This window comes from Azolla caroliniana, unplaced genomic scaffold (genome assembly GCF_043228905.1).
Source record: "Azolla caroliniana isolate FFs.n. ecotype wild unplaced genomic scaffold, voAzoCaro1.0.p SCAF_8, whole genome shotgun sequence".
In the NCBI taxonomy this organism is placed as follows: Eukaryota; Viridiplantae; Streptophyta; class Polypodiopsida; order Salviniales; family Salviniaceae; genus Azolla; species Azolla caroliniana.
The window spans coordinates 2,182,998-2,207,084 of record NW_028230443.1 but is presented as its reverse complement, the minus strand read 5'-3'; the positions used below and the strand labels follow the sequence as shown (position 1 = coordinate 2,207,084).

The window sequence follows — 24,087 nt, the reverse complement described above, 5'->3', positions numbered from 1 at the left end:
TGATTGTTTGCAACTTAGAGACATCACATTGCAAATTTACAATCTTTACTTTGAGTACTTCTAAGCTCTTTAGTGTCTAATCAACACTTGCATATTTCTCTCTATTCTTTTTGGGTTTTCACCTCACTTTGAGGTTTCCCACTAGTAATAAAAGTGTTACTAAAAAAAAGTGTGTGGGGATTCAAAAAAGTTAGCTAGTAAAGTGACACGTTACAATCTAGTAGTGAATAATATGTCCTCACAATATCAAGTTTACAAACATCAAAAGTAGGATTGACGCCGTGGGGTACATATTCCAGCTATTCACACAATGGAATAGCATATTGGATTCTCTCCTTTACTGTCGAGCCAAAACTAATGTATGTTTTATTGATCAAAATCACTTCGACTGAATGGGGGATATAACCCACTTTTGTTGGGTCTCACATGATTTGCAAGGCAATTGAATGTTTGCAAACATACCATGAATGGGTTAGTGGGGGATGAAAATATTTCAAATTGGACTTATTGATGGGATAAGTGTGTGTAGCTAATGCCTGGGCATTGACACACATCATACATGTACATTCAAATAAATGTTTTCCTAGCGCTTATAAGACTCATCTTGATTGATTATGTCACCCATTATGCAATAAATTATGTTATGATCCAATTAACGAGTTTTGTCATTGTACCATCATCTCCATCATTTTGTCTACATTAATTGTTATCATTTAGAACATGGACACAAGATATAACGTCGATTATTTGGTTTATAATTTTATTATTCCTTGTCGGATGCCTTTCCTGAGTGTGTTATATGATGGAAGTAAAGGTGTTCATACTATTATATTTGATATTTCCGAGATAAAACAAGTGTACTTCATGTTTTGAGACGTCTGGAGACGATGTATGTTTTGTCGATTACCATATGATAAACTTTTCTTTGTTATGTTATTCTCTCAACAATGTGAAGGAATCCAAGGCATTTCTACAACATAATTGATATGTTAGTTTCTTATAGCTTGTTGCGAGGGGATGATTATTGGAGATGGTGATTATAAAAAAGATGGATATTCATATGATTTTCTTCCAATCACTCTACGTGAAATCATGAAATGAAGCACCATAATTGTGAAGGTGTCACACCTACATAGCTATATATAATACTTATTAAGTGTTTCTTATTAGGTTTATGAACATGCACGGAGCCAACACTATCGATTTGAATCTAAGACATGCATACAAATTTGTAAAGTTGCTTTGGATCAATATGATGTAAATTGAAATGCAAATTTATGATTGGATGATCTTATTGGTGGTTACCTATTACCAAATGACATGGAAGCTCGACCATATTTATTTGAATATGGAAATATAGTTTTTCTCCTGTGGTTATTTGGAGAAGTGATTTCACATCAACTTTTTCTTTTTCTTCCAATCACTCTACGTGAAATCATGAAATGAAGCACCATAATTGTGAAGGTGTCACACCTACATAGCTATATATAAGACTTATTAAGTGTTTCTTATTAGGTTTATGAACATGCACAGAGCCAACACTATCGATTTGAATCTAAGACATGCATACAAATTTGTAAAGTTGCTTTGGATCAATATGATGTAAATTGAAATGCAAATTTATTATTGGATGATCTTATTGGTGGTTACCTATTACCAAATGACGTGGAAGCTCGACCATATTTATTTGAATACGGAAATATAGTTTTTCTTCTGTGGTTATTTGGAGAAGTGATTTCACATAAACTTTTTCTTTTTTTCTTTTTTTTTTCCAAAAAAAAACTCCTTCCATTAATTATAAAATTTTACAAATGAGACGATTATGTACAAATCCCTGAAGGGACGCGATAGTTCCATCAAAGAACACCCCCTTATTGGTCTATACCAAGTAGGGGATCACATCAACCATTTATAAGTTGTCCTAGAACAGTTATCTAAATATACAGATTGTTGTTTTACAGATGTATGCATATGAATGTGTATGCCTAATGTTGTATAGTGAACACTTATGCTTCCTTTGTCCCTATATGTTATGAGGGAAGAAAAAACAAGTAAAGATAATCCATCATTACACTAGGCTATCTATGTGTGAAGTTGTGGAACCTATGGATGCTCGAAAATTCCACCATAATAGTAAGGTCGTGGTTCTTGGTAGTATCACTTATTAGTCATGACTTGCTCACTATGTTTTCATAGGAAATACCTCACTTTTGCATTTCGTGACAATCCACAAGGGTGTTATGGTATAGGAGAATAATACTACTTGGTATCATAGAATGAATGATACGTATCATACGTGCATCCGCATTTGAGAATGATTCAATCAAACGTGTATGGTAAATCATCTCAAAGTTGGATTGGATTGACTAGGGTCTATATTATATATTGATTCACTCTCAATCCCAATAAGTGGACTCTAATCCATTGTGAACCACCAACATAAGTATGGTTGCAATATTTGCATTGTATCACATGCATACTTTTGGGAGCGAATCAAGAAATCTCTATCATCCTCACTTTAGAACTTTACAAAAAAATGAGTATGAACTATGTTTAAAGCCGTTGATGGGAGCTATGTTTTTAACAAAGGGAAGATCCACAAGGTTCCTGCTACAGATGTAGTAGCATTGAAGTCTCCCCTCATGGGTCTATTTGAGTTTGACTTGGGAGATGCAAGTTATTTAAGATATATGGGACTGCAAGTAGCTTGGAATGTGTCTACAGAATAGCTTGGAATGTGTCTACATAATAACTTTCAGATTAGTTGACTAGTTTTCTCTACTTTGGAGTACATAGATTGCTTTCCTCAAACCATCATCTTATAAAGATGAGTTGGGAAAAATATTTTGTATGTTGTTGTTATGACTTTTCTAAAAACTAATGGAAGGATATGTTCTTTTGAAAAAAAAAACCTGTAGAGATTGAATCAAAATATGTCATTATGCAATAGTAGCATAACAACTTACCACTAGGGTGACCTAATTTCTAATAACAAACAAAGAAAAAAAGAAACAATAAAAAACTCATAAAACGTATATTCGAGAATATGAAGAAAACATGACATAGGCAGTAGTAGCATAACAACTTACCACTAGGGTGTCCTAATTTCTAATAACAAAGAAAGAAAGAAAGAAAGAAAAAGGAACATGACACTAACATAAAAATTTGCCATGACATAATCATTAGTAGCATAACAACTTACCACTCAGGTGAGCTAATTTCTAATAACAAAGAAAGAAAGAAAAAGAAAAAAAAGGAACATGACAATAACATAAAATTTTGCCATAACACTAACAAGAGGATATGAGAAAGTTGGGAATTGAACCCAAGACACAAGTAATTGTATTAAGCACAACAACTTACCACTAGGTTGTGCTTAGTACAACAACCCAAGATATAGACAGGAATAGGATGACTACTTACCACTAGGGTGAGCTGAATTGCAGTGATAGTAAATGAAATAAATGAAAAAAAAGGAGCACGTATTTTTCCCATTTCAAACATGTTCGTTTCCAAACGTTTTTATGCTTGCATGAACACAAATATTACGTTCTATGCTTGGTATATTGAAATTCTAACAATGCTCTTAGTCACCTTCCTTTATACACTCCTTTATTGGGTGAGTTAAACATGAGATTGCGTCATCAATATCCACATGAAGCACTTCTAGATAAGCAATCAACTAAACTTTATGTAGTGTCTAATTAATATAGATGTGTAATATTAAATATCAATATCAATATCTGCATCTTGTTGTTTTTCTTTCCTAGACTAGACATCCATTATTAAGAAGACCCTTGTTTCAACATATGCAATTCCTCATCGAAGACCATAAATGTGGTGATTGCTTGTAATTTACCTACAAATACTAGTCGTAATAATGATATACATGGAATTCTCCCAAGCATGTGTAAGAAAGCGTTATATATACCAACGTTCTTTCATTTAAAATTAAAGTGACCATACGGCAATAAGAGGGAACCAAATTGAATGTCCTATTTGTTTAGACAAATTTAAGGCTAATGTTGAGGTAACTAATGCACTTGAAATCACATACTTGCCCCCCTTGCCTTTCAGCTTGCTTAGAAAGCATTTCTTCATTTTTTTAAAAGTAAACAATGTACCACAATGGAAGAGAAATGAAACTAAGTTCAATGCCAATACCAATTCCTATATTTAAACCTCACTTAATCTTCTTACAAGTGCACCCATTATGAATTCTACATAACATCCTAATTTTAATATGCCTACTACTACATGAGGTGTGCCAGTTAGTAGGGCACATTCAAAGCTACATGAGGTGTGCCAGTTAGTAGGGCACATTCAAAGCTACATGAGGTGTGCCAGTTAGTAGGGCACATTCAAAGCAACACATTTAGAAATACAATATGATGAATTTATTCTTTTTGTTAAAGTATGAGTCCCTTACTCCCATCATTCTAGGTTTTGCATTATGCATTGATCATAGGTCACTGCGTTTACTCCTACATATTATCACAATCAAGGGCTAGATGTTCTTAACCATAATCCTCACATGTAGTTTGTTTTTAAATCATGTTATCAAGTCTTGGACTTGTAGGTATAAGGACTTGGTTGATATAGTTAATAGTGACGTATTTATCTAGTTGTAACATTGTTTGTCAACTTTGTGGTTATAATAGTCATGTTTCATCAAGCATTCAATCAACAAGTAGGCAACATTAACAATCAAAACATACCATTCTTGTCATTGTCGCACGGTCCTCTTAGCTTTGACTTTGCTTTGTTGAGCTCACTTCATCATAAGTACATGTGGAGAAGGTCACTATCTACCTCATGGTAATGGCTGAAAAACCTTTTTGTCTTGATCTCAACTATAATCAACTTGTGAGTCATTCTGGTCACAATATACATACGTGTCTTAAGTCTTGAACCTCTAGTCAAGTTTTGGTTTGGCGAACCACATTCCTATGTAAGGAAGCAAGGGTTATGGAGGTAATGTTGTTGGGGGACATGGTTTAGTGACCCTAGGCAATAACTTAGAGTGCTCCACAAAGGTTCTTTGTCCAAATTGGTTCAATGCTCTCCAATAGTTGTCTCAATCGTTCATTAGAAAGGCCTTCAAAAACTTATAATATTGTGGTTGTCGTTGGGTTAAGCATGGGCATTCGTGACCCATATAATGCCCATGACATATTGGACATCATATGCTCTCCGTAATTGCAATGTATGGTTTATATAGATATATTTATTGGGTCACTATGTACTTTTAATTATTTCCTTGTTAACCTACCTCAATAGGGAAACATTTTTCTTCCTAAAGTGTCATAAACCATGCTTAGATATCACCTATCCAGATTAATCGACAGTCTTTTAGTCATTGCAAATTCGATGGATGGTCAACAATCCCAATAAGTGATTTCCCAAACACAAAATTAGAAAATCAAAATACATAAGACATGAGAATTTTCAAGTCCAACAGATTTGTCCACATGAGATTTTCAAATAATGTGGGTTGCAAGATGAATATACTTACATTCATAATGCTCTTAGGATTATTAGTATGTGCCTCTCTTTTAGTGCACATGATGCTTCTCCCTAATGCTGAGATAATGGTGCCTTTAGCTTTGTAGGATCCATGGTGCAATGGTAACACATCTAACTCCAGATCAACAATATGTGTCTTTGATTCACGTCGGTTCATTTCAAAATACGTACATTTAGGGCTGATACCATATGTCACATTTTAGTGCATATGTTGCATCCCTCGAGTAATTATAAGATAATGGTGTTTTACTTTTAAAAAAAGGCTTATCTAGGATTTGTGCCAAAATGGTAGCATGTATGACTCTAAACCAAAGCAGACAAGTGTGAACACACTAGGGCCTAGGGTTGCTACCTAAGGAGGTTAGATACCTTCTTATAAAGAGAGGTTTGACTTATGTTGAGACTATGACATCATGGGTATGGCTCTTGTTAGTGAAGCACGTGTAATCCTCACAACACTCAAGGTATGGCTCGCATCAACCCTCCATTGTATGGGACATCGAGTAGGTACGACTCCATCTCATGTCATTGCTAGGGGGTGGTCGGATGGTTTGACACCCCTCTTTCCTTTCTTTAGTCTATACACCCTTTGTTTTGCTTAATTAATTAGTTAGACTTTAACATTGTGCCATTAGAAAAACTTTTATGTGGGATATGTAGCACAATGGTAGCCCGTTTGGTGTTAGGTCAAAAGGTTGCGTGTTTGATTCACGTCACATTCATTTCAAAATATTAGGGTCATGTGCCCCATTATATTGCACAACTTGCATCCCTCTAGGTCTTTTGGCCTGAGGAAAACTTTTACATAGGATTGTGTTGCCATATCAAAAGGTTGTGTGTTCGATTCACGTCAAGTTCATTTCATACATATTAGGGTCATGTGCCTCCAGATCAAAAGGTTGCGTGTTCGATTCACGTAGGGTTCATTTCCTACATATTATGTTCATGTGCCTTGTTTTGATGCACTTTTTTTTTATAAAAGAAAGATGCACCTTAGTATATTACTTGAACATTGTACATAGAGAAAACAAGAGACATTTCATATCACTTCTATTGTGATACAAAGGTTAGTATGAGCATTCAATCAAACAAATGATGTCATATATGAAACAAGTAGAACAATACTATCACCTATGCAGCATAAAAGAAGGTATGACATAATTTCACCTCAAAACAACAGTTGTATCCGAAAATAAGTGAAGACCTTGCCATCGGTTCTTAAAGGCCACTTGCCGTTGCCACAAAACATCACCTGAACCTTGCAAATCATCATATTGACCAAGTAGTGTGTGGACAAATAACATCTAGAATTCAATAAGCATCGCACGGAGATGTATGTGAACATTGTTAAAAACAGAATCACATCTCACTATCCATATTATCCAAAGAGCCAACGGTGTAATAATACACCAAATAACCAGATTTTTAATTATAAACCGTAGAATAGAGGAAGGAAATGAGGTGAGCAAGAGGTGTCCATAGGAAAAGTGAAAGACATGAGAAGTATGTGTACTTTCATACCTCATAACATCTCCATGGAGGACACCCCATTATACTACAACCCAAGAGAAAATTGAACGAGAATAATGTTGTCTCAGCAATAAAAACAACTTACTCCAAAATTGCCTGATCCTAGGACATAATTAAAACATATGCAAATAGATTCGGTACTTGCACCACAATGCATTCCCCAAGCATATTGTTGATGTTGCCTCAACCAATCACCAACAAGAAGAGCACAATGAATCAACAACCAACGAAAGCAAATAACTTTTTTTGGCAACTATATACTCCACAACCATTTCCAAAATTTTGCAAGTTGCAATTCATGCACATTATTCTTAGTCTAGTGCTTCATCGCAGCAAGGCACTTATACTTTGATTGCAACAACAAATTTCTACCTAGCTTAATCGAATAATGGAAAGACTCAAAATGTTACCATTTCCACCAACACTCGGCTGTTTCCATTGATAATCATCCGGATCCCAATCCAAATTATGAAGAGGATTGTTTTGAAAAACCAACAATGAGCAATACAAAAAACATTCTTGAAAGGATGGATCCGAAAACCATTTTTTTCCTGATCTTGCAACTACTCTAATACCGAAATATTGGGGGACATCCACACATCTGATGCCACAACCTCAACAAAATAATTGAATGGGTAATTTTATGGACCATAAAAAAATTCAGTAAATATTCTATTTGCCACCTAATGGGTCACAAGAAGGGAAAAACTAAGGCATCTAGATAAAAACAGTTTATTTCTATTGACAAACCAGCTAACAACCCAAACCATACAGTAGTAATCATGAGGGTTATAGACAAACATACTTCGTCAGAAATTCTCCTTGTTCTTCTTTATCTTCCCCTCTCCCCTCTTCTACAAACTACTAAATCCTTTGCATCCTACCAAAAAACAAAAAAAAACCTCCTTGTCAAGCATGAAAAGAGTTTTTGTGTGGGATTCATGGCGTATTTCATACATATTAGGGTGATTCACCCCATTTTGATGCACCTCTTACATCCCCGTAGTTCTAAGATGACGTCCTCGAGCTTTCGTGTAGGATTCGTCGCTCACTAGTAGCACTTTTGACTCCAGATCAAAAGGTTGTGTGTTCGATTCACCTCGGGTTCATTTCATACATATTAGAGTTATGTGCCCCGTTTTCATGCACATCTTGTGTCCCCCTAGTCCTAACATAACAACGTCATTATTGGGCATGAGGAGAACATTTGTGTAGGATCTATGGCACAATGGTAGCATGTTTGACTCCAAATCAAAAGTCCCCATTTTTTATGTATAACTTGCGCCCCCCTAGGTTGAAGATGCCTATGTGGTTAATAAAGCATGAGGAGAGGTTTTGTGTACTCCAGATCAAAAGGGTGCATGTTCGATTCATGTCTTGTGCTCCATTTTGTGTAGGATCCTTGGCACAATGTTAGCGTTGGGTTCATAAGTATTTCGGTCATGTCCCCGTTTTGATGCACATGTTTCGTGCCCCAATTTCTAAGGTGATGGTATGTTATTCTAGTATGAGGTCAAGTTTTTTGTAGGATCAGTGGTGCAATGGTAGTGCGTTTGATTCAAGATCAAAAGGTTGCTTGTTCATTCACGTCGAGTTCAAATGTTTTGTCCCCCAATTATTAAGATGAGGATATGTTATTGCAGCATGAGGAAGACTATTGTGTAGGATCCGTGGTGCAATGGTAGCGCGTTTGACTCCAGATCAAAAGGTTGTGTGTTCGATCCACGTCGGGTTCATTTCATACATATTACAATCATGTGCTGAATTTATTGCACATGATTTGTCCCCCAATTTTTAAGTTGATGACATGTCATTTCAGCATAAGGGTTTTTGTGTAGGATCTGTGGCGCAATGGTAGCGCGTTTGACTCCAGATCAAAAGGTTGCGTGTTCGATTCACGTCGGGTTCATTTCATACGTATTACGGTCACGTGCCGAATTTCATGCGCATGATTTGTCCCCCAATTTTTAGGCTGATGACGTGTCATTTCGGCATGAGAAGGGCTTTTGTGTAGGATCCGTGGCGCAATGGTAGCGCGTTTGACTCCAGATCAAAAGGTTGCGTGTTCGATTCACGTCGGGTTCATTTCATACGTATTACGGTCACGTGCCTCGTTTTGATGCACATGATTCGTCCCCCCATTTTCTAAGATGACAACATGTTATTCCGGCATAAAGAGGGCTTTCGTGTAGGATCCTTGGCACAATATTGGGTTCATTTCATACATATTTCGGTCATGTTCCCGTTTTGATGCACATGTTTTGTCCCCTAATTTCTATGGTGACAGTATGTTATTCCAACATGAGGAGGGCTTTCCCGTAGGACCCTTGGCACAATATTGGGTTCATTTCATATGTATTTCGGTCATGTTCTCGTTTTGATGCACATGTTTTGTCCTGCAATTTCTATGGGGACGTCTATGTAGGATCCATGGTGCAATGGTAGTGCGTTTGACTCCATATCAAAGGGTTGCGTGTTCGATTCACATGGCGTTCATTTCAAATGTATTGAGGACAACATGTATAATAATTCAATGTAGAATGATAAATATTTCTCATGAGCTCCAAACATATGATGTGGGTGGGGTTCATTTCATATTCATACGTATTAGGGACAACATGCATAATAAATCAATGTAGAATGATAAATATTTCCGTATGAGCTCCAAAAATATGATGGGGATGTCGATAAGATAGTTCATACTATGCCCAACTTGCAAGCTACAAAAACAACTAACCAAGATAAGATAGTTCATACTATGCCCAACTTGCAAGCTACAAAAACAACTAACCAAATATTGATGGACTAAATAATAAATGTTTATAGACTGCCCTAACAAATAATGGCTAGTGTTCGAGGTTAACTAATAGTTGAGCATAATATAAGGAATAATAGACCAAAGAAGGCAAAGAGGTGTGCTAGACCAACCCCTAATGATGGCGTAAGACAAGCCCAAATCTCCATAATGTCCCATACCACTGAGCGTTGGTTGATACATGTCGTACCTTAGGTTCCACAAGGATTATCGCACATGCTTAGTCAATAAGAACCACGCCTATGTTGACATAGATATTAGACTCGACATAGGTCAAGCTTGCTCTGTAAGAAGGTAGCTAGACTTCTTATATAGGCAAAAACCTCGGGCCCTACACTTACACGCTTAATTGCTTCATGTAAAGTAGTTAAGTAATAACACACTTTAACAATTTATCTCACATCGTCGAATTGCAATATTCAGTTCATACTCTCGACCGGTTCGTTCAGAAATACGGTATAGGGCTTGGAACTCAATCCATCAAGTTCGATTCTACTTTGGTTATGAATGGGATTCGTTAGATCCCAAGATCCACACATGAGAGTAATTCGTGAATGTAATCTGCCCCATTTTTGTTCGATTACATGGAGAATCAAATAACACACAATTAATATAAAATCAGATGCAAAACATTTTATGGAGAATAGATAGACTAACAGATATAAGCACAAACATAAAACATAGGTTGAAAGTTTTGGGAAAAAAAAACATAGGTTGAAAGACATGGCAGTGCCCAGTGCCCATTCATGAAAAATAAAATAAAAAATCAGTTATGTTATATAATAATGAATATAAAAATAAAATAAAAGTGCCCCTTTTTATAGTTTATGTTTTGAACTCTGTTTAATAACTTAAAACCTTTTCTTTTCTTGTTTATATTATTATTATCTTTTAAATTAGGCATAATCATATCGTTATGCCAATCAATCATACTAAAAAGCCGAGGAATATGCTTATTTAGTAACTTTATATTCAAAATTTGAATTTTTTTAGTTTCATTTTTACTTGGATTGATCTTTAATCCCAATTTAATTGTCTTTAAAAATAAATATATTCTAATATCTGCCACTGAAAAAACAACTATTTAAAGCAAGAATCAATTTCTGTGTAGGATTCCAATCGTATAAGCATTTATACATCTTTTAAACTAAGGCTTCAATCAATCTTTATCACACTTTATTCATGTAGCTTGCTACCAAGAGTAAAAAGTATTAGACGTGTGGAAATTTCTCAAGAGCTTGGTTCTTTACATAAATCTTCTCAACATTCTAGCTTAATTAGGACCATTACTTAAACTTAACGATAAAATATTAGTGTTTAACAATTATCTCTACTTCGTTATCAATAGTGACTTAAAAAAACTCTTCTGATACCATCAAAAGATAATGGCCTAGGCAGAATCCCTAGTAATGCTAAGGAGATGATCATATATATGTCGAGAAATGGATACGTAATTAACGAGAAACAATTGATATAATATGTTGATGTTTTTCTTTAGAATCCAAACAGGATCCCGAGTCATTCTATAACATCGGACACTAATCAAATGCTCACATGCTCAATTGTCCAGACCCCTAATGACCGTTTTCCATGCTCTTATGCGGACATTCTCCACTCCATTAATCACTTCTTAATCCACCAATTCTAGCCTAACCCTGCTTCATTAATCTTCTCTTAATCCAGTTGGATGGAAGAGCTTAGTTCCTTGAGCCATGTGAGAACTTTGGGTTAAGTAAGAGCCCCACATAACTGTTAATAGTTATTGATAAATAATGGGCTAGTTTTGTAAATTGTCAGAACAATAGATATACAAATTAAAGATAACCAGAAATGAATTAATTAGAACCAAAAGTACGTAATTAGAGCTATAATTAATTAATTATTCGGAAGTGGAATTAAAACCAAATATTTGATAATTGAAATTGAAATTAATTAGATTAATTAAAAGTATAATTAATTAATTCAAGTTAAAATCTAAATACTTAAAATTAAAATTAAAGTTAAAACCTAAATACTTAAAATTAAAATTAAAGTTAAAACCTAAATACTTAAAATTAAAATTAAAGTTAAAACCTAAATACTTAAAATTAAAATTAAAGTTAAAACCTAAATACTTAAAATTACAAAACCAAATACTTAAATTAAAATTAAGAAATTAAAAACTTAAAAAATAAAAAATAAAAAATAAGAAATTAAAAATAAGAAATTAAAAACTTAAAAAATTAAGAATTAAGAATTAAAAATAAAAAATAAAAAATAAAAAATAAAAAATAAAAAATAAAAAACTTAAAAAATAAAAAATTAAACATAAAAAATTAAAAACTTAAAAAATTAAAAATTAAACTTAAAACTAAATAATTCAAATTTAAATTAAATAATCAAAATTTAAATTAATTAATAAAATTCGGTGCGTTTTCGGAGAGGCTCATGATGAAGAAGAAACAGAAAGAAGAAAGAAGAATGAATGGTGGTGGCCCAACGGTCATTCTTTTGAAAACCCTAATTCTCTGCAAACCCTAATATACACCCCCTCCTCTTCCTCTCTCTGCAAACCCTAATCCTCTCCTTCATCCTCTGCACACACACACACACACACAAACCCTAATCCTCCTCCTCCTCCCCTCTTCTGCAGCCCTAGTTCTCGGAAAAACCCTAATAATCCCCTTCCTCTCCATCCTCTTCCAAACCCTAATCATTCTTCACCTTCCATTCCCCGCAAAACCTAGCTCCCCCGCCCAGACAGATCGCAGTCATTGCAAAGCCCCTCATTCTCCTCGATCTTCTGTTTCGCTCACCCTAAGCTGCATTTCATGGCCATGGCCATGGCGGAGCTCCTGCATCCTCCTCCTCCTCCTCCTCCTCCTCCTCATGCTGTGCCTTTTATCAACGTCTTCAAAGATGGGGACCTGATCGACTCTTTCCGATTGGATGGCCGTGAGAGCTTCATGCTCGGACGCCATATCCACTGCGATATTCTCGTGGCTCACCCTAGCATCAGTCGCCATCATCTCCAGATCCGTATAATCCATGCTACTCGACAGATCCTTCTTACGGACCTAAACTCAGGTCTTTCTTTTGTTTTCTGATCTCTTGCTGTTTTTTTTTTGCCATTTCCAAAACTAAATGATTGAGGCCATCCATGGAAAGTTTAGGTTTTAATTAGGGTTTCAGATTTTTTTAACTGTGCGGTTTCCTTGTAGCCATCGAAAATCTAGCTGGGAAAAAAAACTATCGATTTCCCTGTTTGAGACTTTCTGCCCTGTAAAAGTATTCATTTTCTTAATTCCCTCGCGTAATTAGGTTCCTTCCGCTCAAACAATCTCGGCATTTCCTGCACGCCATCGAACCCTTAGGTTTTACGATGGCAACAGAATTGGGGAAACATTAAAATGGCCGTTTTTCCGTTCAGAGATTTCGATTTTAATCACCGGAAACATATTCATTTCCTATTGAGCATCACAAACTGTGAATGATCTCAGAAGCTTTATATATAATTTCTTGTTTCCTGAGTGCAATTCTGCGACATTTTCTGATACTAGGATTATTGCGTCCATCGTAATCAGAGGGAGGATTCATGCCAACAGAACATAGCTATGGCTTCTGATACTAGGATTATTGCGTTCATCATAATCAGAGGGAGGATTCATGCCAACAGAACATAGCTATGGCGATTTGTCTGAGAGAGAATCAGAATGAAGAGGGAAAGAGAGAGAGAGAGAGAGAGAGAGCACCATTCATGATTGCTTATATGTTTGTGATTTTCCTGTAACCAAATCACGGATCTTGTGACTGCAGTCCATGGAACTTGGATCAATGGAGTGCCTCTGGCCCCTCTCATGCCAGTCACCGCCAAAGAAGGAGATGGCATCAGATTAGGTGCTTCTTCTCGTGTCTACAAGGTTCAATGGCAGCTCCCAAACGAAAGGATGCCTCAGATCTCTGAGACGAACGATCCTTCGCAGATGATTCATTCCTCCCATTCCGAGAAGCTTTCAATCCTGGCAGAGATCGAATCCCCCCAAATCTCTGAGAACTGGACCAAGGACATTCTCAACGATTCCTGCAACAAAGAAAACGATGTGACTCAACCCTATGTAAGCCCTGCATTTCTTTTTAATTTTTCTCCGATGCTTGATCTTAATCGTTCTGCTTCTCATTTTCTGCAGAACTTTCGCTCTTTCTAACTCTCTCTACGTTTGCAGGAACCTTCTGTTCAGGTAATGGATCAGATCATTGAAGCTCCATCATTCAAACGAGAAGAAGCAAGGATTGGCGATAAAGCCTCACAAGAATCGACATATCTGGAGGCTCCTGAGCAACAGATCAACGAAATCACATCTAATCCTCGGAAACAATCTCTTCTTCCTCAGAACAAGAATCCTCAGAAATTGCCTCCCCTTGCTCCTTCACGACGCACACCATTCGCACCTCTTCAGCCTAATATTAACAAGAGAAATGTGACCTCTGAGAGGAAGGTAGAAGGAAGCCTCCAGCAGCAGCGAGATATGGCAGATGAAAACGTAGCCTCAGACTCAAACCCGTTGATTCGTAGATGTAATTCTGCTCCTTCTCCCATCATTTGCTCGTCACAGAGTGTTCTGACAGAGCGAATAAACAATCAAGCTTCTGCGAAAGTGATCCCATCAGATATGGCTTTCTCCAAGCAGAGCGTATCGAGTAAGACGAAAGGAGTACATATCAATGAAAAAGGAGGAAGTAGTGAAAAGGAAAATATCGCCATTAAAGCTAATACAGAGAATGGTAATAAAGCTCCAACTACATCTAGCAAGAAAGGCAGTGAAAAAGAGAATCAATCCATCAAATCCAGTGCAGAAAAGGCTCCTAAAGCTCAAATTCTGCTAGTTGAGAACGAGAATGAAAAGCACAGAAAAGTCGCTAAACCCAATGGAGAAAATGTTCTGAAAATTCAAAGCATATTTGTGGAGAAAGATGGTGGAAAACGAAGCCCAGCCATTAAACCTGATGCAGAAACTCTTCCTAAACCTCAAATTATACTTGGACAGAAAGATAAAGTCACCCAATTATGTTCATCCAATTCTCTGCAAGATTTCATCTTGGAAGGAGAGGAAGAAATATATCCATCTGATAAGGAGAATCAAGATCCCATTCTTTCTCAGGGTGCAAAACAAGTGTCTCCAGGAGCACTACTCAAAAGAAGTTCATCACAAGGCTGTCAAAGGATCCCTTTCCAACCTCTCTGCTTAACTTCATCTTCTCCTTCTGCATGCTACACAAGCTCTGAGGAAGAAGCAATGAAGCCGATAGTGCATCCTCGAAGGTCATCAGCTGTGGTTAGAAAATCATCCTAATTAATCTTTGTCATAGATTTTTATATATATAAGGATTTCTCGTTGATTTCATATTCATATGGAAATGCTTACTTTTCTCTTAGCTCTCTTAATGTTTTATCTTCAGGTCATCAGCTATGGTTAGAAAATCATCCTAATCTTTGTCATTGATTTATATATATATATAAGGATTTCTCGTTGATTTCATGTTCATATGGAAATGCTTAGTTTTCTCTTAGCTCTCTTAATGTTTTATCTTCAGGTCATCAGCTGTGGTTTAAAAATCATCTTAATCATTGTCATTGATTTTTACATATATACGGATTTCTCGTTGATTTCATGTTCATATGGAAATGCTTACTTTTGTCTTAGCTCTCTTAATGTTTTATCTTCAATACTTGTTAGGTCCAAAATCTGGATTACATACTTCAGAAACTGAAAGGACTGGCAAAAACAGAGTCACATCATGAGTGGCACATCGTTGCCGATTCTACTTGTTTGACTGATCCTGCTTCATTCGAATGTCTGAAGCTTCTCGAGGATATCAAAGAGGTCCGATTGATCATACCTCGAATAGGTAAGACCTTGTTTTATTGATTGTTCCTTGAACATATATATGTTTATGATGATATTTTATTATGACATTGCTCCCTTCTTTATCAGTGATTAGAGAGCTGGAGCTTTCCGAAAGGAAAGATAGAGCTTCCGTGTCTCCACATATCGTGCTCAGATGGATCGAATCATGCATGGTGAAGTTTCCATCGTGGATCCATGTACAAAATGCAGCGGAGAATCTCCCACTCAGACTCACAACACCCCCTGCATCAGCCCAACATGTTCATTTATCTTCACCGACTTATAGAAGTTGTTTCAACGATATTGTGGTGTCTCCAACAACTGGAGATCATGTGCTTAACTGTGCTCTTGTATTTACCACCGCAATCATGAATGGACAAGTTGCTTTGCTGACCAATGACACTGCTCTCAGGATCAAAGCTATGGCAGAGGTATGTATGTGTATGGCAGATCAATTTATGCATATATGGCATACAGCCATTATTTTTTGTGGCACATTCTGATTTCTGACACTCCATGCCACAGTTCCAATACCCACAATCTTTTGATTCTGGATTGGAACAAGCCTAAATTTGATGGAAATGGGCGAACTATACATAGGGCAGAATACTTTTTACATATACTCACATAATATCTTGTTTTCCAAATTCAATATTCTGATTTCATTCACTCTATTTGTTCTGTGTAGGGTTTAGTATGTGAATCAGCAACAACATTTTGTGAGAGCTTGATGAGTCCTTATTCTGAGCGTTTTCTTTGGACTGGAAGCATTGCGCATCATTCGCATAGATTACCTCGAGCTATGTCATGTTCTTCTCCCATGAGAACATCTTGTGAACTCGACAAAAAGTTTGATGTTACCATGTCCAATGCAAGGGAATTGTCTATCATGAAGAAGCATCAAATCACAAAAGGGCTGAAGAAACACTATTTGCAAGCACGAGGATTGAAAGCATTACTCTGCTAAAAACTACACTAAAATCAATGGATATTCAAGTTGCAACTCACGAAATCTCGGTGAACTCAATTTTGTTTCGTGATATGCTATCGGTTACAGCTTTGCATGGCACATGAGCTTCTTGCTCAGCAATGGAGGCTTGCAAGCTTCTAGGGTTTAAGCGAAGAAGTGGAAAGAAATGCTTGATTCATTTCAGTATTGAATCTAAAAAATGAGTCTGCTATATACATCTGTAATGATGCCCCTGGACACTCTTCTTGTTCATCTTCAAAGTTTTGATGAATGCTATTAAATTAAAGGTTCAGACATTTGCCAGCTTTGTTCTTCTTTTCAAATTGGTACTCATTTCTGGATTTGAACTTGTGGTTTGTTGGACTTAGGTGAATGAAAAGAGACACTAAAAACAAAACAGTTTACTGGGCAATAAAGAAAATTTAGTTAAAATGTGTTAGAGAGGATATTATACACACCCAATAAGTATTCCACCAGATAAGTAACTAACTAGAGAGGATAGAGACGCCAGTAGCGGCAAAGACAAAGAAATAGTGTCTCACATCACTAATAATGTTCTTAACTAGAGTGATTAATGTTAATTTTGTGCTAATGCCCTTGGAATCATGGCATACATGAATTAATGATCATCATCCATGTGATATGACCCAGACTTGATGTCTGCAACCAATAGTCATATACTGATTCTAGTCACATGATTCTTATTGTCTTGATTCGAGGTGTGTTATTCTAGCCTAGCATGGGTGGGACCTTTGTCCCAATTTCATATCACAATTAGCAAAACATATATTCTTGAGGTTCAAGGGGAAACCATGTAGGGAGGTTTATGAAAAAAACAATCACATGATTTTGTTTGTTATGGCTAAGACAATCATGAAGGAGCTCCTCCCTCTTTCTACACTAGTGAGAATGGTGGGTGCATTGTGCCAAGGAGTTTTGAGGTTCACGGAAACCAAATGATTTTGTTCGTTATGGCTAGGACAATTATGAAGGAGCTCCGCTCCCTCTTTCTACACTAGTGAGAATGGTGGGTGCCTCATGCCAAGGAGTTTTGAGGTTCAAGGTAACCATCCAGGGAGGTTTATGAAAAAACCAACTAAATGATTTCGTTCGTTATGGCTAGGACAAGCATGAAGGAGCTCCCGTCGAGTCCCTATGTTGTTAGCTCTCGGTTATCAAGACACATCGAGTACTTGTGTTGTCAGCACTCGGTTATCAAGTCAAGCATTGACTTCATTTTGCGTGGGCTCCGATATTCGGGCAGGTTATGTAGTGTATTGTTAAACACCACATGTGAAAACTTAGCCTATTATATATCTAATCATGTCGTACCTAAAACGAATGTCCCGACGAAAAGTGAATGTATTGGTCTCGGCAAGGCGGGTAGCGTAGTTTTGCTTGGATGAATATGCTTGTGCCTGAATTGATGAACATTAAGTAAGAACAACCCTCTTTCATGCATGGTGGAACAAAACCATTCAATTCATCACGGCTTACAGTCTACCGGAATAACCTGCCATTATTCTATCGATTTCCTAATGGATGACGATAGGACTGCCCATTAAGCCAGGCGGGTAGAGAGAGGGGGGTCAAATGGGCAGCCGAGACGGGTAGGCGTAAATCGGGTGAGAACGATGAAGTAAGGTGTGAAAGCAGAACAAATACAGATAACACAAATCCATCTATCTCTATCTATAAGTATAGACTATATCTATCATCTAGTTTTTCCATTGGACTTGTGAATGGATAAAACTGCAGATATGGTTCTTCTTTCTTTCTTCTCCTCCCTTAGCCCTGTGAAACAGTCATCCTTCTGAGTGCTTTACCGTGTGCTTTGGACCATCTTTCTGCAGTTTCCATGGCGACCCATTTCGCTTCCACCTCTGCTCTAGCTTCAGAATGGCTCTGCCCTCGCCGAACTGAACTCCTTCAGCCTTCTCCTTCGTCCTCTGTTTCTAGGGGTTTCCTTCAGTGCCCTGCTCTCGAGACCCGCATGGCTGTGTCTGTTGAGAAGAAATTTGTCACCAAGAAGTCTGAAGAGGTCTTCACTGCTGCCAAGGTAAGTTCATTGTGTTCCGTCCTTTCTCCCAAATGACTGATTTCCCCCCTTCTTGTATGTGGGGAAATCAATGTAACTATCTACCATTACTTTGCCCCAAATTTTCTTCCTTTTCTCACAGTATGTTTCTGTTGCTTGATTTTTTCATTTCGTTCATTGTTTTTCTTATTAGTTGGAGTAAATTATCTGCAAATTGACTTGATAATTGATTGAGGGTTTTTCGGAATGGTTTCTGAAGTCCTAAATTATCTTCCTTTTCACACAGCATGTTTCAATAGTTTGATTTTTCATTTCGCTCATTGTTTTTCTTAGTATTTGGAGTAAATTATCTGCAAATTGATTGATAGTTCTTCATAATGTACGATATGGGATCTCATGTAAACAAATTATCCACTCGTGTTTTGTTTTTTTACTTCTTTTCTTTCTATTCATTTGTTTCGGACAAAATGATGATGGATTATCTGCAGAGAAAGTTATTATTCTTTAATTGGGAAGAAGGGATCTACGAGAAGTTATTACACTTTTCCTTCAATCTCATAATGTCAAAAAGGATGTATCTTATGAATTCTTCCATGCTGTGGAGATAACTGTTTTACTCTTCCTTTGATTCCACAGCACAGAAGGGTTTTTGGCTCTGTGAGTGTCAAATAATAGTTACTTCATCTTATCTATGGAGAAGAAGAGTGTTTTAACTCTTTCCTTTTATATCCATAATGTAGAAGAAGGGATCCATGAGAATGAACTAATGGGTTCTCCTTCTTATCTATGGAGAGAAGTTCTTTATTATTGCTTTGAGCTTCACAATATGTACGAAAAATGATCTGTATGTCGGGTCCAGATTTATTCATTGCTTTAATGATTGGTTTATACAGGAACTAATGCCTGGTGGTGTAAATTCACCTGTGAGGGCATTCAAATCAGTTGGAGGGCAGCCCATAGTTTTTGATAGAGTAAAAGGATCTCGGGCATGGGATGTGGATGGGAATGAATATATAGACTATGTGGGTACATGGGGCCCCGCAATCATTGGCCATGCAGACGATGAGGTACTTCTTTACCTTTCATTAGCATTATGATTTTAAGATTCTTAGGATGTAAGTTTCCGTGTTTAATGCTGTCATATAATGCTTTAAAATTTAGTATCTAGAGTTTAGGAATGAAGGGTTTAAGGTTTAGTATTTCGGTTTTAGGGTTTCTGCTTTAATATGTAGGGTTTTAGTTTCTTCGGTTTTTAGTAGATAACGTATGTGGTGGCTTGGGGATCTGCAATCACTGTTCATGCAGACGGTAAGATACACTTATCGTTTATATAAGGGTTAGGATCGTATTATTTGTCCTCAAATAGTAGCTTTGAGTTTCTAAAGTTTTTTATTTACTTAGAGACATGGTTAAAGGTTGCAGGTTTCAGGAGCATTTAGAGATTAGAGTTGAGGGTTTAGGGTTTAGGTGGACAGGTCATGGAGTTACATGGAGCGCTATGCTACGTTTCATTAGAATTTCGGTTTATTAAAGCTCAGAACTTTCATAGTATTTGGCTTTAAAAAGCTTAGGGTTTCCTATTACTTGACTTTAAAGTTTATGATTTAAGGTTTAAGGTTTGGTTTTATTTTGAAACTATGGTTTAGGGTGTAAGGTTTCAAAAGCGTTTAGAGTTTTATGGTTCTAGATTTCTGCTTTAACATTATTGGCTTTCGATTTTAGGGTTTTGGGAGAAAGACTGTGTGTGGGTACATCGAGTGCCATTATGGTTTGTCATGTAGATAATGATATGTTTCTTTACTTAGATTTTGAGATATTTTGTCTGGGATTTAGGATTTGAGAATTTGGGCATTCAAACATGAATTTTGTCTTTTTAAAACTTTAACTGAAGAAAAGAAAGGGATTTGAATAGGCATATATTTTGTGGAGGGTTTATAGTTTAGGGTTTTTGGTTTAGGATTTAGGATATGGGCGTAAGATTAGTTTGTGCCAAGGTTTTATCTTTATAAAACCTTGACTGACTGAAGAAAAGAAAGAGATTTGAATAGGCATATATTTGTGTGGGGGGTTTATACTTTAGGGTTTTTGGTTTAGGATTTAGGATATGGGCATAAGGTTAGTTTGTGTCTAGAGTTGTGGACTCTAGGCATTGAACACTTTGAATTTCATGCCTTACATTAATAAAAACCTTGACTGATAGAAGAAAGAAAGATTTACATTAATGAAAACCTTGAATAGGTGAATGCAGCACTAGTGGAAGCCTTGAAGAAAGGCACGAGTTTCGGTGCACCATGTGTGTTAGAGAACCAACTTGCAGAGATGGTGATTGATGCTGTCCCAAGCATTGAGATGGTGAGGTTTGTGAATTCTGGAACAGAAGCATGCATGGGTATGCTTAGATTAGCTCGAGCTTATACTGGACGTGAGAAAATTATCAAATTTGAAGGTTGCTACCATGGTCATGCTGATTCTTTCCTCGTAAAGGCAGGGAGTGGAGTAGCTACTCTTGGCCTTCCTGACTCTCCTGGTGTCCCGAAAGGGGCCACTGCTGCCACATTAACTGCCTCGTATAATGACTTAGATGAAGTTAAAGAAATTTTTGCTAAGAATAAAGGTGAGATTGCTGCGGTTGTGCTGGAACCTGTGGTGGGGAACTCAGGCTTTATTGTCCCCAAGAAGGAGTTTCTGGAAGGACTTCGTGAGCTTACGAAGGAAAATGGAGCTCTTTTGGTGTTTGATGAAGTGATGACAGGGTTTAGGCTCTCTTATGGTGGGGCACAAGAGTATTTCGGCATTGCTCCTGATCTTACAACACTTGGAAAGATCATCGGCGGAGGATTGCCAGTTGGTGCTTATGGTGGAAGAAAGGATATAATGCAACTGGTTGCTCCAGCAGGACCTATGTATCAAGCTGGCACTTTGAGTGGAAACCCTTTAGCTATGACTGCTGGAATAATGACACTAAAGCGTCTTCAAAAGAAAGGTACATATGAGTACCTTGATGATATCACTGGAAAGCTTGCTACGGGACTTGTTGAAGCGGGACGTGATGCTGGACATGAGATTTGTGGAGGTCACATTAGGGGAATGTTTGGCTTCTTTTTCACCTCAGGACCTGTGTATAACTTCGCGGATGCGAAGAAAAGTGATACAGAGAAGTTTGCGAGGTTTCATAGAGGAATGCTCGAGAGAGGAGTGTATTTAGCACCTTCTCAATATGAGGCTGGTTTCACTAGTCTTGCACATACCGAGGATGACATTAATCTTACCCTCACTGCTGCCAAGGAAGTCTTCAGGAGTATTTGATTTTCCCATAATTATCTCGGTTTCATAGCCATAGAACATTGACAATTGGGCATTTACCGCTGACCTCCAAAGAAATGCGTTAGAATCTATTTGTTATGTTGGTCAGTGCGTATTGGGATTTTGTAATTCATGCCTTCAATCTGGGTAGGCTAGTTTGTGATTCAATTTTGTTGAGTAATAATTATACTGTAATCTTCATAAATGCTGAGCTAGAGGAACTATGTTCTTGTATATTAAGGTGTGGGAAATAGCATATTTCTTATGATTTAAAAAGTCACATGCCAAGAATTATTTATTTGATCAGTAGGATCTCACCATTGTGCAATGGGTATGTATGTGCATCTTTTATGGAAGGGAAATATTTATGAGACCTTGTAATCATTCTAAAATTAGAGAATGCTGCACAAGCTTTAGTTACATTGTCCAAATAGTTTTGAGGCAGCTTTAAAACTGAAATAAAGGATATGAAAAACATGGTATATGGTAAACCCTGAGCTAGAGGAACTGTGTTCTTGTATATTAAGGTGTGGAAATTAGTGTATTTGTTTTGTTTCAAAGAGTTATAAGCCAAGAATTACTTATGTTATCGGTAAGATCTCTTTTTTGTGTATTGGGTTTGTTTGGGCATCTTGTATGGAAAGCAAATATTTCATGTGACCTTGTAATCATTCTAAAATTAGTAGAGATTGCTGCACAAAGTTATATTGTCCAAACGGTAGGAAGGCAGCATTCAAACTGAAACAAAAGATAATGAAAACAAAAAAGTTTAATGGTGTCCATTGTTGTACCTTGTTGAAAGCTTTATACACTTGTGTATATTGTTACTGTAATCAACACAGTATGCATGTATCTACTCATAAAACCTCTTATAAATCATAATACATAAAACAATGCTAAATAATTCCTGATAAAATAATGCTAAATAATTCATAGTAAAACAATGCTAAATAAGATTCAGGTCTTCTTGGCAACTATGGTGCGTATAATTTGCAAAAATCAACATAAAATATGAACATTATATTCTTGAAGCTTAGATCAAGAGTTGCAACATCCAAATCTATATCACCATAGCGTCATATTATTGAGGTTACTTATATAATATCGTTGCATTCCTATTTGATCCACTGAAGTGATAAAAAAAAATGGAGTTATGGTTATCACTATATTTGTCTGTTGTTTAGTTAGCCATGGCACTAGATTTTAATTTTTTTCTGATGCAAAATATGAAATTGGTGCTGCAATTTCTGTGTGACTACCTGTCCTGACTCCTATAATGTTTTTCTCATGTTCAACAAAAGTGATCATCAGTTGTTCACAGCATTAAGACACCAAATACTCAATATATACAACATTTATCATAAAACCTAGAGCAAATACAAATAACAATTGAAGTCCTTACAGGAATTACAAACTTCTTTATATTATGTACTGGAAAATTATGGATCTATTAATTATAAAAGGGTTCAAAGTCAGAAAGCATAAGATGGCTTATTATGGCCCTCTTATTAATATACGAAGAATTCCAGAATGCTAAAAATAGAAAGAATAATACAATGTATTTCAATGATGTTGTGAACTGTCAAATAGAGAGATGATTTTACGTTGAATGAAGGAATTCATCTAAAGGGCACCTAAATACCTCAGATTGTTGAAAGCTTTATCCGCAAAAAAAGTGGGATTTGCTACTATCACATGAGATTGACAGAGATTACCCTGCTATCATCATTGTAAAGAACTCCAAACAAGTGAGTGGAAACAAGCACTGTCCACCATTGCATCATGAACCATATGCACTAAAGCCACGTTTGCCAGAAGGCTTTAAAATGATCCCCACTGACAAATGACGTGATGCTATCACTCTGTTATATCACATGCAAGAAACTCTTGCCCATCAGATAATCATAAAAGTCAGTCCAAATCAAGGAACTCCATACGTTTCCTCATGGATCCTTTGAGCTCAGCTGCTTCTTGCTCTGCCTTCTGTGCCTGTAAATAATAGCCATAGCATGTTATCATC

At 36.7% G+C, this 24,087-nt stretch overlaps 2 protein-coding genes and 3 non-coding genes across 6 annotated transcripts; all 5 read left to right on the top strand.

The window, feature by feature from the left end:
* The first annotated feature begins 8,720 nt into the window (after positions 1-8,720).
* TRNAW-CCA (transfer RNA tryptophan (anticodon CCA)) lies at positions 8,721-8,792 on the top strand. The gene has a single exon. It is a non-coding gene; the product is annotated as a tRNA-Trp (tRNA).
* Positions 8,793-8,893: 101 nt separating this feature from the next.
* Positions 8,894-8,965, top strand: TRNAW-CCA (transfer RNA tryptophan (anticodon CCA)). The gene has a single exon. It is a non-coding gene; the product is annotated as a tRNA-Trp (tRNA).
* A 104-nt stretch (positions 8,966-9,069) lies between these two features.
* Positions 9,070-9,141, top strand: TRNAW-CCA (transfer RNA tryptophan (anticodon CCA)). The gene has a single exon. It is a non-coding gene; the product is annotated as a tRNA-Trp (tRNA).
* Positions 9,142-12,666: 3,525 nt separating this feature from the next.
* Positions 12,667-17,041, top strand: LOC147860724 (uncharacterized). 2 transcript variants are annotated; one of them, XM_087323233.1, is made up of 6 exons: positions 12,667-12,937; positions 13,667-13,950; positions 14,074-15,183; positions 15,586-15,757; positions 15,844-16,187; positions 16,445-17,041. In XM_087323233.1, the coding sequence occupies exons 1-6, from the start codon at positions 12,682-12,684 to the stop codon at positions 16,721-16,723; spliced, it is 2,445 nt and encodes an 814-aa protein (XP_087179359.1). In that variant the 5' UTR covers positions 12,667-12,681; the 3' UTR covers positions 16,724-17,041. The 2 variants fall into 2 exon arrangements, with proteins under 2 accessions (XP_087179359.1, XP_087179358.1); XM_087323232.1 differs by having other exon boundaries at positions 13,667-13,965.
* Positions 17,042-18,504: 1,463 nt separating this feature from the next.
* LOC147860723 (uncharacterized) lies at positions 18,505-22,301 on the top strand. The gene is made up of 3 exons (XM_087323234.1): positions 18,505-18,785; positions 19,658-19,831; positions 21,003-22,301. The coding sequence occupies exons 1-3, from the start codon at positions 18,585-18,587 to the stop codon at positions 22,068-22,070; spliced, it is 1,443 nt and encodes a 480-aa protein (XP_087179360.1). The 5' UTR covers positions 18,505-18,584; the 3' UTR covers positions 22,071-22,301.
* Positions 22,302-24,087: the final 1,786 nt, after the last annotated feature.

Coding starts and splice junctions, on each gene's coding strand:
- LOC147860724 (XM_087323232.1), top strand. CDS start 12,682: ATGGCCATGGCCATGGCGGAGCTCCTGCATCCTCCTCCTCCTCCTCCT. Junction 12,938..13,666: donor TCTTACGGACCTAAACTCAG/GTCTTTCTTTTG, acceptor TTGTGACTGCAG/TCCATGGAACTTGGATCAAT. Junction 15,184..15,585: donor CTCGAAGGTCATCAGCTGTG/GTTAGAAAATCA, acceptor AATACTTGTTAG/GTCCAAAATCTGGATTACAT.
- LOC147860723 (XM_087323234.1), top strand. CDS start 18,585: ATGGCGACCCATTTCGCTTCCACCTCTGCTCTAGCTTCAGAATGGCTC. Junction 18,786..19,657: donor AGGTCTTCACTGCTGCCAAG/GTAAGTTCATTG, acceptor TGGTTTATACAG/GAACTAATGCCTGGTGGTGT. Junction 19,832..21,002: donor TTGGCCATGCAGACGATGAG/GTACTTCTTTAC, acceptor AACCTTGAATAG/GTGAATGCAGCACTAGTGGA.